General features: G+C 37.2%; 1 protein-coding gene across 1 annotated transcript in view; it reads left to right on the top strand.

Annotated features, from left to right (window-relative positions):
* SHTN1 (shootin 1) overlaps positions 1-13,595 on the top strand; it is a 65,804-nt gene that overhangs the window by 369 nt on the left and 51,840 nt on the right. Inside the window, exon 2 of the mRNA XM_085319115.1 lies at positions 10,860-10,912. Within this exon, the coding sequence (XP_085175241.1) occupies positions 10,860-10,912 (53 nt within the window). The remainder of the gene's footprint in view (positions 1-10,859; positions 10,913-13,595) is intronic.

The following is a 13,595-nucleotide window of genomic DNA, read 5'->3' as shown; positions in this document are numbered from 1 at the left end:
GCGGGCGCCGCGCCCGCGGCTCCCCAGGCCCGGGCGTCTCCGGGCCGGGCCGGGCCCCGCGGTTGCGTTTGTCCCTTCCCTGTCCGGGCAGGGATAGGAAGCCTTAAAAAAGGAGCTGAAACGTTTTGGCTCTTCCCCTTGTCAGTGCTCCTTCGCCTGCCCACACCTGCTCTGTGTGTTTCCTGCTGCAGCTGGGTCGGTGCTGGCATCGATGTGGGCGAGCGTGAATTTGGGTCGGTGGGATGGTGATGTATTGTAGCACGTAAGCTGTGAATGCTGATAACCTAGTCGAGGCTTTGTACTGAGAAAAGGTATATAACTAACCTGGGGTATTAATCCTGCTGTCAGTGAACAGGAACGGATATTGGTGAACTTGGACACCTGTCCCCTGTGCATCCTTTAGTCATACATGCTTAAGCAGAAATACTGGCCAACTCCAAGAGGTAAAAGTCCGGTTGTCTGGTGGTCTTCTTATGAATGCTAAATTTTATATGAAGGTCCTTTTTGTTTCTGAATTGCTTTTCAGTTTTCCTATTGTGCATTGTTGGGTGTGATGTTAGACCTTCCCAATAAATTTCCTCCATTTGCCTCCTTATCAGTGTGCTGACTTCCCAGTGAGAGGTCAGGGCTAGGCTTGATATGCCATAAGCTTCTGTAAAGTCTTTGTAACAGCAGTCAAATGAAAGAAAGCATTTGTTTTGGGCTGATCTGGTTCCTCTTCTGAGTCTGTACCTGGTGCTTTTGTAGAAAAGTCCAGTGCTTCAACTTCATAGATATTTAGGTTGTTGAGTGCACAGTTCAGCTACAAAACTTTAAACAATGTAATATTTCATATTCTGCAAGAAGAGACATAAGAAGGGGCTTACATGCTCAAAAGGTACCCTGTTTCTCTAACTCTACTGGTCAGGCTGTTCCCAAGCCTGGTCTAAGTTGGTCTAACAAAGTTTCTATATTCATTCCTTGCCTAACCATTTAACAGACAACATTGAAAGAATCGGCATTACCAGCTATTTGAGTTGTAGATGTGTATCTGTAGATGTGTTTCAGAGTACCTCCTATTTCATAGCTTCATACACTGTATGCACAAAATACTAGCAGTGTGGCTGATGCTACAGCTCCTATAGCATTGTGCCTATACCCTGTGGAACCTGGGAAGGGCTCTGTTTTGAAAGGATGTGAACTTTCAGTGGGGAGTTGGAATTAATTACAGAAAAAGGGTATCGATCTGCAGTAATTTCAAACTATAAATTCACTCAGTCATCTTCGCTGTGTAGCAGGAGCTTTCCTTAACCAAATTTTAGCTGAATACTTATGATTGCCTGTCTTGGCACTTCTGTATTCCTTATTCCTGGCACACTCGGCAGTGTCATTTTATGGTTATCTGCTGCCCCTGCTAGATTCTGATTTTTAATGATTATAGTTATTCTAAAATTTATGATGATCGCATAGTTACGTGCTTCGATAATGCAGGACCAAAAAAATGACACTAAAAATCTGATTTTGCTGATAGACCTTGCTACTTTACACTGATACTGTTAGCTCCAGAAGAAGAGTGGCTTGTGCCAAAATGACTGATGCTAAAGTGCCCACAATTCGTTGCTAAAATAGAAAATTTGGATTATTTTTCACAGGCATCCTAGTCTTCTTGAAATTGGTTAGGACTTTTTCATTGACTTCAGTAAAACTAGAGTTTCAGTTTTGATATCCGAAAGTCTTCTGTCTAGTAGTCATAGTATCCTTTAATATCTAATGAAGTTTATGACACTCTAGGAATTAGTTCAAGGAAAAGATACTGTAACTCAAGTACTAGCTGTCCTAGATCCACTTAAGCTGTTGAAATAGAAACTGTAACAGGCAGATTGTGTCCTATAAGGTGTTCTTATTATGTTTTTCCCCCAAATGTAGAAGTTTTAGTATGATGCTGTAAGACTACAAAATGTTTTTGTGATTGTATGACTTGAGGAAAAAAATTGAGTGGGAAAACTTTTGAAAATACTTACTCCTCTGTATTCTTTTTTTTTGTATCTGAAATAATGCAGTATTATGGTAGGACACCATAGTTAAATTATGTTAACTAACAAGTCCCAAATCCATGAACTGCTGAAAATAAAAAGTCTTAGTGATGAAAAGGTAATGAGGTACTTATAATTATCCTAACAATAATGATCTAAATATTGTTACTGCTGGTAAGTAAATTTGCTTCCTTTTTATGTATTTTAAGCTTGAATGTACAGTTCAGCCTCCATTGATATTGATTATAAGATAAAAGGAAGCTCTTTTAGATATTAACAACTTTCTTCAAATAGTTTTAGGATGCTCAGTAGAGAACAAGAAGCATGTAAGAAGAGGAAAAGCCCTTGCTTGTAATCTTTTTTTCTTCTTTACTGTTTCCAGTGTAGGTAATAGTATTACCTGGAAAGAAAATGTAGTTGATGGAAGGATCTGCTCACTCTGAATATAAGGGGTAACAGGCATCCATACTGTTCAGGAGTCTTAGTTRTTATTGCATTCAAGGTGATGTAAAATTTCAGGTTACTGTAATATTTAATGACTGTAGTTAAATTTTGAAAAATCTCCCATTGATTTGAAGGAGTTTCAGAGAATTTTCAGTAGACCTTGTTTGGTTCCTCTTTCAGGATGTATTTTTCTAGTCTTGAGAAGCTCACCTGACACATAACAGCCATTAACTGAACTGGCCTGGAGAGGATGTGAAAGATAAAGGGGAAGGCAGAAGTGTACATGGTTAATTGTTGTAATGTTTCAACTACTGCTTGTACTTTTCCTGAACGAGGTCAGTAGATTGAATCTGAGGCAGGTATTTCACTGCTACTCACACAATTCTCATTGACAGCTGTGACACTGACTGGTGTCTGGACAAATTTACTTGGCTGTTTGACATAGCTCTGAATGGCGACAAGGACACCGAAACTGTCTATGTGCATGATACACTTATCTTTCACTCATGCTGAATTTTCCAAGTCCTGTGTATTACACTTTAGATACCTGATACTGATCATTCTCTGGCTTACTCTGTTACCAAGTTTAAGTTGAGTATCATGAAGAAATGTGATATCTGTACGGATGATGTTTAGGATTTAAAGTATCATTTGGGCTTAGTCCTRTAAATAACTTTCTGAAATAATTTGCTGAGATAAACTACTCTAAATTTTAGTATTATCTAAATGTACTTTAAGTGGTATTTCCAGCAAGTCACCATTTCCATTCAACTGATCCTTGTAATTCCTACAGCTATGACTTAAAATTGAAACAAAATCACATGTGCAAAACTTTGCATTGTAAATGGTTTGTTGTAGAACCTGAGGAACCATAGAAAACCAGAATAACCATTGCATCAAAGCAGAGACTAATACCTGCTTGGAAGACTGGCTTTGTTTATCTGTGGTTTTATTGGTAGTGCAGGTACTTTGTCATTTAAGATAAAGAATTGTCTTCAGCCGTCACCACATCTTTGTACGGTTGCGAACAGCAGTCAACAACCAAAATACCTGGAGTTATAAACTAGATAAACCTAAATTTCAACTACCATTGTCAAATTTCTGATTGCTTTCCTGAATTACAGTAGTTAACTATTGTTACTTACAGATATACTAATCCTGTTTATATTGCCTAGATTTTCTTCAGTGGTTTTAATGATCTTATCTTACTACTTTTGTTGGTGTTACATGGTGAAGTATGATGAYTTCCAGTCCCTAGTCCCAAACGTTGTGCCTCTGTGTGATTTTTTTTTTTTTGATCTGTTCAGTCTGTTTATAAAACATGCCAAAAACTTTGAATGTGGGAATACTGTGTATCTTCAGAAGAACAGACTACAAGTCTGGCAGAAGTATCTCAGAGTAGTACCTTTTAAACATATTAACAAGTTCTTGATGTGACTTGACAAATGTTTTCTTCTCTGGGACAGAGAGGTAATTTTTATGGCCAGAGCAATATCTTTGTTCAGGATAGGTTCAGGGGGTTATGTTCCCTCTGTAGTCATCTGTTCTGTAGCTTTTCTCCATGCACCTGTGTGTGGGTCTTGGCAGTAGTCATCGTTCCCCAGCAGAACCCATCCCGCTTGAATGAATTCTTCATTTATTAGAATTTAAAACTGTTCTCCCACCTTACTTTCATATGTTCAATCATATCTGTTTCTCAAACTTCTAAAGGCAAACATTTTGGTATGAGCTTAACAGTTAGACTTTATCAGGTAGCGGTATGTTTAATTTTGTTTTCCAGTTTCCAGTAAGCTAGGAGATGGCAGGATGCAAGTTTTGAATTGTACAGGAAAAATCCTTTGTGTGCCCTTTTACAGATCTGATTAAAATTGATCTTTTATTCATGTATTTGTTTCCAATTCAGTAAATAAGCACAAGAAATCATAACTGTAGATTTCATGTTTTAAGTCTGGAACATTTACTTCCCCATAGTATTTCTGTATTAGTTATAAGTAAGTGTGTGTTAAGTACGTTCTATCTCATATTCAAACTCCTCTACACAAGACTGCTTGAATATGCATATAAGTACTTAGGCATCTAATATTAATGGGTGGCCTGAATAGTGCTCTGTGTAGTATAGCTTGTTCTGACATATTATCTAATGTCACTATTCAGCATGTGGGAGCCAGTGCTAGTGATTTAATTTCTGCAGGTGAAAGGGGAAGGAGGAAAGACCATCACTGTTATGTAGTGATGGTGTCATACAGTATTGTATTGATAGGATTCCAAATCAAGACACTTGAGCATGTCACATACGTCTTTTGTTATGAAACCCAGCAGTATCCATTTTGATGTTCTTTATTGCCTGTAGTCACCTGGAATTACTTCTCACTTTGATCCCTTTTCAAAAGGAGGGTATGAAGGGATTTGAAAAAGGCAACTTAATTCTGTGGATCCCCAGATCCACAGAGAAGAGATCAAATTCTGCTGTTCTGATAGTATTTGGATTGAGGACTTCTGTATCTCTGTGCTAATATTTCTTTCAACTTCTATCACTGTAAAGCAAAGCAGGATTTAAACCTGTGTTTTCTGTTCACTGTCTTAAACATGATCAATTACCCTGAAGTCTAAGGTAACTCCTTTTTTTTTTTTCTTTTTTTTTTTTTTTTTCCCTTGCAGTATTAGTGTTCATGCAGCCAGAACTGTCTGCTTCTTCCAGGGTATGGCCACACACATACACACATTCACCTTTACACAAACCAATAATGGAGAAGTTCCTCAGCTTCATTCCTCTTTTGTGGAGGACTAGGAGATACATAAATACTGTCCAAACACCAGTGTGAATTTTGTATGTGACTAGTGCTACCAATGTCATACCTCATGCTACTGAAATAGAGACTGCATGGGGTGAGTGGAAAGGATTTCTGAGCCTAAAATTGGGAGCAAGAGAAAAATTGACCCTGTTTAATCTTTTGTTTGTACTCTTAACAGCAATTCATAGGTCTTGTCCAATCTTTTCTTATAGGAAAATTGTTGCTGTTTGAGACATGCTTTGTGCAACAGACTCAGCCAGATTCTTCATTTTCCAGATATACTGTGATCAGGAATGCAGCAGTAGCGATCCCTTTAGAGCTTCTAGTGTAGTCTTGCTGTAGGGTATAAGTCTCTATCTAATGATATACCTGGCAAAAGGGCAGATATATACTTCCACCAGCAAAAAATGACATCGTTAAGATAGCTTATTTCATCTGGGAATGAAAAGCTAATAATAATTAGCAAGAGCTTTTTGGGTTTTTCTGTTTTTGTTTTTTGTACTTAAGCTTTGTCTTGTGCCTGTACCAACAAAGACTTGCCTCTCTAGTATGAAAGAAAGAAAGGAAGAATGACATTTGCTTTCCTTGACAGATGTACTAACTTTTTGATTGAATAAGGAGGGTTGAAATGCTGATGTGGAATCCCTAGTTGATCTGGCATGGAAAGGCTTTCAACCTACTTGAAGGCCACTCTGGTTCACAATATAAATACTAAAATGTGTGAACGTAGCGTTATTATTATTATTTTTTTACATGCGGCTTTAGCAAAGGGTTTCAAGAAACATTTTTATAAAAAGCGTAGAGTCTCTCCAGCTCACTCTGTATAAATGAAGGTGTCTTCTTCTGTTTGTTCTGAATTGTAGTCATTATGTATTTACATCCTTATAACTTTGTTTTATTAATGAGTGCTTTTTACCATAACAACTATCTAATATATAAAACAGCTAACTGTTAGCAATTTCAGGAGAGACAGGTTCGTAAGAAAAAATCAAAGGACTAAGATATAATTAAAGGATCTGCTGTATACAGAGTTATCTGCTGAATTTAATACAGATGAAGCTCATCAGTACGTGTTTATGGAACAGTCCATTCTGGCCAACTGAGCTGTGGAATAAATGAATAGTTGTTGAGTGAGCAAGGTCGTGTTATGAAGGAACATGCTGTGCTTGCTTCTGCTGGTTGTTTTGATGCTTGGCTATTTTGAAATAAGAATAAGGTTCTCTAGGAATGTGCTTTGGGTGGGTTAAGGGCTCTCAGCTCAATATTTTCTGCTCTCTTTTCCATTTCCAACTTTTTTCTCAAGTCTTGAATTGGAATTGCAATATTGTTGTCAGTCTGCATGGAGATAGCTTAAAATGAAAAATGTTGTTTGTATCCTGCTAAATTACTTTCTTTAATATCACTGCATGTAAAGAATTTTTCTAATGATTTCCATAAACGTCAGTGTCAGACAGTGGGAATACCCAAGCAATATCTGATACACATTACATATTATAACTCCTCATGATTCACGTACTCTGAAGACTATTGGTTGCAAAATGGGCATTTTACCATCAATAGATGTTAAACTGGTTCTTTGAGCAAACAATGTATGGCTATTCTAGAATTATAGTAGCACCTTTAGTAAAACATCTTCACTTGTTTGTTTTGCTAATCACTAATATTAATTTATTAGGAAGAGGAATCCTAATCTTTATTCTAGGAGAATTTATCTACAGCATAGTCTAAATGAGTGAAGATGAGACTAAGAAGTTTTGAGATGCTCAGGTGCCATACTCATGTATATTGTGAGAGCATTCATAGTTAAAACAGAAAAAAAATAGTCTAGCCCTCAGACAAAGTTTAAGCGGGTCTTAGTAAAACAGGATTGATGGCTTATCTATTCATGGAAAAGAATTAATAATACCTTCTAATCTACCAAAGAGAATTTTAAGATTTAATAATCTGTATGAGACTTGGACTATTTAAATTGCTTCCAGTTGCTGCTGGTATTAATTGTCCTAAGACAGTTTTAAAGAAATAATCTTCACTTTTACACAATTTAGTATTTTACTGAAGATTATGGACTCTTGATTTTTTTTTGAAGTAGTCTTACAACTTCAGAGTATATAACACTTGAAGAACTTTGTATAAAAACTCCGTAATAGAAAAATCCTAGTACTCAAAAAAGAAAAAAAAAAATTCCAGTCACCTTTCATAACTTCTAAGTCAGCAGAAAATGTTAGTCTCTTTTTTTGTTAACAGGCCTGACAAAGAGAACAGTTTCACAGTTGAAATAGGTTTAAAAAATCCATACCCTAAAATCCAGTTGATAGGATCTATATGTATGCATCATCTAGACGTTGCTATCCATGAAGAAAGATCTTAAAATAAAACATCAAATCTCTGATATGTACTGCCTGTGTTCAGGGAAAATGTAATAGCTTCTTAATGATGGTAAGAGGATGGGAACACTGAAAAGATGCTGAGGAAAGCGGCAGTGAGGTTTCAGCATGAAGGAGCTGATGATTCTGTGTTTTCATTCCATGGCAAATGTGTCATGGGCTATCCTATGAAATAGAAGAGGAGAGGGCTACCTTGAACATACAGTTTAATTGCCATTAACATAAAGGTGAGCAACTAGTGTGGACTGCTGGAGTGTTGTGTAAGTTCGTATTCTGGCTTGTTTTGTGGTAGCTTGTTCTTGTGTCCGTGCCTTAAGGGCTTATGACTTTGGAGGTGTTGGTTGGTGGAGCAGGTGGAGAGAGCTGTCAAGGGTGGGACAAATGAAATTCCACATTTACATTCTTAGTCATTTATACAGTATTGAATAGCAAGTTTAAGTTTACTTTAAACAAAACCAAACAAATGCTAGCAGTTTTCAAGTCTGAAGAAGCTGTTTCTGTTTATATAACTCTCACTTCTTTCTTGCATCTTGAGGCTGACTTCTAGAAATCTTCCTTTGTTTTCCTAAAGGGAACACAGAAATAGCTTAGAAGTAGAGCAGTGGGCAAGGGGCATATCTTATGTTCTTGTGCAGGGAATTTGTTGTTTCACTTTGTGTACCCTTCTTGGAGCAAGTACATTAACCTGGTTTCGTTCCTCTTCATTGACCTGTTTCCCCCCCCCAACCTTCTTCTTTCCCTCTATTGCAGCCATATTTGATAGTGGGTAAGGGGTAATGAAGATACTAAGTTCCTCTAAATTTTGTGAAAAATGTTGTATGAGGAAAAGAGGACTCCACAAATTGTCTCCAGTATGGAAAAGACAACAGGGCAGTCTCACCTGTTACTTGTCGTTTTTGATTTTCCAGATACCTGGTCAACATACCTGTAACTCTCAATCTGTGGCACATACTTCCTGTTACACAGGCTGTAGTTYGCAAATATGGGAGGGGTCTCCAAGATGAGTAGGGGTTTCATAGGTGGGTAAAGTGAACTGACAACAAGGTGAAGAGAGGTGCTTGGCGGACTTTGGTTTCACTGATGCAATCACTGGTCATTCCACTGCTTAGAAAGCCTCTCTTTCTTGAATGAGCAGGAAAGAGTTTTTTCTTTCTTTTTTCTTTTTTTCTTTTTTTTTTCTTTTTTTTTCTTCTGTTTAAATTGTCAGGGCTTTCTATGACTTTACATATGGCTTGTTGTTTTGTCTTCCGTAACTTTATTTTACTCCCCCCCACTCCAAAAGCACTGAAACTTTGTGGCTTCCACGACTTAGAACAGAAGTAGGAGTTTATTGCAGAAATTTGAGGTTTATTTGCTTGTTTAGCATCTACTAACATTCTGATTGCAGTCTCTTAGCTGCTGATAACAGCTGGTGATTTCTAGGCTTGACCTAGAAAGAGAAACTGAGGAATGCTAGTATAGTCAGTAGGATGTTACCAATTCCCCAGTGCTAGTCTGGACACCTAAGGGGCAGTCCTACGTTTAGAGGTTCTAGTCTAGGAACTAAAACTGCACTCTGTATCCCAGACATCCTATATAATCATAAGCAAGGCAATTAACCTCTTAGAGATGCAGAACTGAGGCACTAACATGGGCCAGCTTTGGAAAAGAAGAATTATAATAATTTGAGGAAGGATTTTGTGTGTGTGTGGTTTAACCTCTGAGGTATTTCTGTGCTGATGATGGAATCATACGTATTACATGCTTAAGGTAGGCAGAACAATGATGTGGATCCAGCYTTCAGGGGTGAGTTGAATTAGTGTTACTTCTGTAATTTTTGAGACTCTATGGGAGAGGAAAAGAGGGATGTTTGTTGTGGGATATCACAGTAGTGGAAAGTGTAACTTTATTTGTAAGAGCTGTTTGAAACTACTCTGATATTTAATGCTCCAGTATACCTAGCAAGAAGTAATAGGTTTTCAGGTGGCTAATTTACCTGACTGTACACGTTCATGCTTGCAGATACGGGGTAAGACATGTTAGGTTAAGATGAAACCTCAACAGAAGAGATCCTGTCAGCTGAAAGCTATGATAATATCTCTGTGATCTTCACTTATGGTTAATTCAAAATAGAACATATTATGGTAACTCAGCTATGTCTAAATCTTTAAGATGGTAATCCCAGTTTTACCTGGTTTTAGCAAAAGAATATACTCAAACCCTTTGTCCAATTTTAAATATATCTACTTAAAATAACTACATTCTAATGTAGCTTTTTGTATGCGAACAATAAAAAATGGAGTGATAAACAGGGGCTGGAATAAGATGTAGACTACTGTCTATGGACATCTAGTTTTATTCTTGCAGTATGCATCTTAAGGACTGCACAATGTTCCTTTCTGGCAATCTACTTGTTTCTCTAGTACTTGGAAATATGTTCAGTTTCTTTAGAATAATAATTAAAATTTATATGGCCTTGAAGGCTGAATGGCCCATATGGGGCACACAGAAAGAAAAATAGAACTGGAGGAGGCATGGCAATGAAGGCATGTTCCTAAGAGAGTGTTTAAAAAAAAAAAAAAAAAAAAAAAAAGATAAAAAAGATTTATAAAGGGCACATGAAAATGTACAGTGAAGTGGAAGCTTACCTGGTAACAAGTTGACTGTTTTTACTTACTCATTCACAAATACGAAATAAGGAACCTCCAGAATCCTCAGTGTGATCCGCTGATCCACAGCTGAATTCATGTGCGATCTTGGGCAAATCATACAGTCTTTTCATATCTCCGTGGAGTATAAAGAAAAACTCTTGTGCAACTGTTGTTTGAGGAAAGCGTTAAAGTCATTTAAGATGCTCAGCTACTCCGGAGATACGAATGTGTAACACTATTGTATTCGCTGTACTTTCTGGCATTGATCTGTAACCTGAGTCAGTGTGGGTTTAAAATGGTGACTGTAAGCCAGTAAATTCACCTTGTAATTTTTCAGCTCAATCAATAAGATTGTTTAACTCTCTATTGATGAAAAATTGATTGTTTTGGGAGCCACCATCTTTTTCAGACACTTTTCAATTACTTCAATTCTAAAAGGATATCCAATTCATCCATAAGCTATTAATGAAGTTTATGACCCATGTTATTTAAGTCTGCCTACATAGCCAGAAGAACTATAAAATGGATGAAATGAGAACTAATTTGGGTAATGAGTATATGCAATATTAACACTTTTTGGGATTTTTTTTTTAATAGCTATTGGTGAATATGAAGAGCTTAGAGCAGAAAATAAGAAGACGAAAGAGGAGGTTTGTATTTAATTATTATTTCTTTTAATACCTAAAGTACTAAATATCTGAATACCATATTGGTTACAGGAGTTTGTTTTTAAAAGCTCAAAGTTCATATATGAGAACATTGTTTGTAATACATATAGCTGCAAATGATACTTAAGGAGCAAGAAGTGTAACTCGCAGCAGCTAGTCCACCTATCCTACTCTAAAAAGTTAGTGTTGTGTTTTTATGTGATAGTAGCTGTAGCCAGTTTGCAGATGGTTGCAATGTCAGCATACTCAAATGTTTAGGTCGTCTTAAGAAGACTTGCTTCGCTTGGGTCTAAACCTTGTTTTATTGTAACTTGTTTTGCCTAATTAAACTTACTATTGTTTAAAAAAAGCCACCCTACTCCTCTGAAAATTCTGTATGCAGGAATATGATTTCTAAAGGTATTTGAAGTTGCCCTTGCCCTCACCTGCTCCCTCTCCCCACAAACTTTTCATAGGCACCTACCTGGTCTTCTGAAGTAAGTATAAAGCTTATGATGRGAGTGTCCCACTGCAGCTAGATTGCTTGAATATAGTGCTATCTCTTAATTATGAAGGGATATTTGTTTACTTTGTGAACTTAAACATATGAAACAGAAGCCCTAAATATGATTCCAGTTGCAGGTTTGATGCTGTGTTAATACATATGCATTGTAGTTGAGCAAAGCTGTATTGGGGCGTAAAGATGCATGGGAATCTGTGCCTCAGGTAGTGGACCCTTTTCAAGAAATGATAAAATTATAGAGCTTCTTGCTATTAAGCAAAGGTAAATGACTTGCAGACATTTTAATGCAAGGACAATCTCACAGCTGATCAGTGAGAGTAACTACTGAGAAATTTGGATGTAAGGCAAAGTATTTGGCTATGGTAGGACTGGTGAGATTAAAAAAAGGAAAAAAAAATCAAAAGCTGAAGCTCCTTAAATAACAGTCGAATTAAAATACAAAAATCCCCATTCATTTAGACTTATGAAATAAGCTAGTTGAAAGTGATTGAGAGGCTAAAGCCCATCGGTGTTTATCTGAAACATTGCTCAGAAGAAAAGAAGTGTGTGCTTGGAAAGATGTCTTGTAGCATAAAACGCATTCTCAGCCTATCACATCCTTTCGTGAAAATGTGAAAAGGTTCTGTGCAACTTGAAAAGAGGTTTTGAATACATGGACGTAAATTCATACATTACTGTAGGCTGTGTTTCTGGATGTCCAGAGGTACTAGGGTAAGAAATACTAATCATTTTCTAAATTATCTAGTATAATTATGATAAGCAGTCTTTGTAGTAGTGAAATTAAGCATGTTCAGTAATGCAACTCTTTTTTGCCCCGGTGAACCCCCCATGGTCTCTCGTTCATTGAAAATACCTGCCCTCTGAGATGAAGCCAAAAAGAACAGAGCTCTGTGTTGAGAGAGATTTTGTAGCAGCATTGCGTTGTGTAAATCCCCGTCAATGTGCAAAATGTTTTTAGCAGATACCTGCCAAAAGAAACTGTGGGCAGTAGAAACCTCTTATCAGTTCTAGACACTGAGGAAGGCAGTGGGAGCAGTGCTACTCTGTATTGTAAACAAAGAAAATTCCCCGTTCTCCAGTATCGGTGGGCTAAAGATGCAGGGTACATGTTAATTTCCCAATCCCTATTAGCTGCCAAGGAATGTGGATTTAGTTTTGCTTTTAGTGAAGTCATTTGTGAAAGGCCACCTTTAGTCTAGGTGTTTTAAATGTTGCAATTCAAGATTCGAATGGAAAGACCATGTCCTTGACTACTTTCTCATTATTAAAGCAAACTTGAAGCTTATCTTCTTATTAAATTTTAGCAGACTTATGCATATTTCAGCTGAGCTGAGCGTATTCTGCTTCACTCCCTCCTACCAACTGACCTTGTCTTTTCTACAGTGCTTGTTTCTGCATTCCTGTCCTATGCTCTTGTTCTGCTGTCCTGCACCAGAACCACAGATATCCTAGGAAATCTGTCCTACTTTTACAGTAGGAAGACTGTGGTAATTCATTTCCTAGTGCTCAGAAAAAAGGAGGTTCAAACTGGGTTAAATCAAGGATCCATCTAGCCCAGTATCCTGCCACCAGCAGCAGAGATGAGTATAAGACCATATATATTACATCCCTGGAGTTCACATCTGGTCTCCAACCTGTTTGTAGCCCAGGGACTTCCTGAATTATATATTGTTTTTCWATGTTTTACTTTCAGTAATTTCTCTTCCTTGAATTTGTCCAGTTTCTCCTTGAGCCTTTATGATTGTTAGTTTCCATCACAGGTCAGCAATTCGCCTGCCCTTGCATAGAAAATGAGTTCCCCCTCTTTGCCCTGAATTCAAGTCTTGTGAGCTTTGCTGCTTCTTCAGCAAAGCTTTGTTTATGTTGGGGGGAATTGAAGAGGGTTTTCTTGAACTGAATTTTATTTAGAACATAGTACTCTTCAAAAACAATTGGAATGAGACATTTTGTTTCCAAAAATCAAGATGAAATGAGATATTCTGAGCTTCTTTCTTAAATTCTTGCTTTTTTCTTTTTTTTTGCTCCTCTCTTTCACAAGACTTGTTTTCTGTAACAGCATATCTATAGTCACTTTTCTGCCTGTTTCGTCTGAAGGTCAATATGGTGTTTTTTAGGATAATTGAGTAACAATGGAGACTTTTCCAGTGCTAGGTATGTACCTAA

Source organism: Rhea americana, unplaced genomic scaffold, assembly GCF_003343005.1.
Source record: "Rhea americana isolate MKP2758 unplaced genomic scaffold, rheAme1 scaffold_57, whole genome shotgun sequence".
NCBI lineage: Eukaryota > Metazoa > Chordata > Aves > Rheiformes > Rheidae > Rhea > Rhea americana.
The sequence above is the reverse complement of the archived record's forward strand: the minus strand, read 5'-3'. Positions and strand labels throughout refer to the sequence as shown.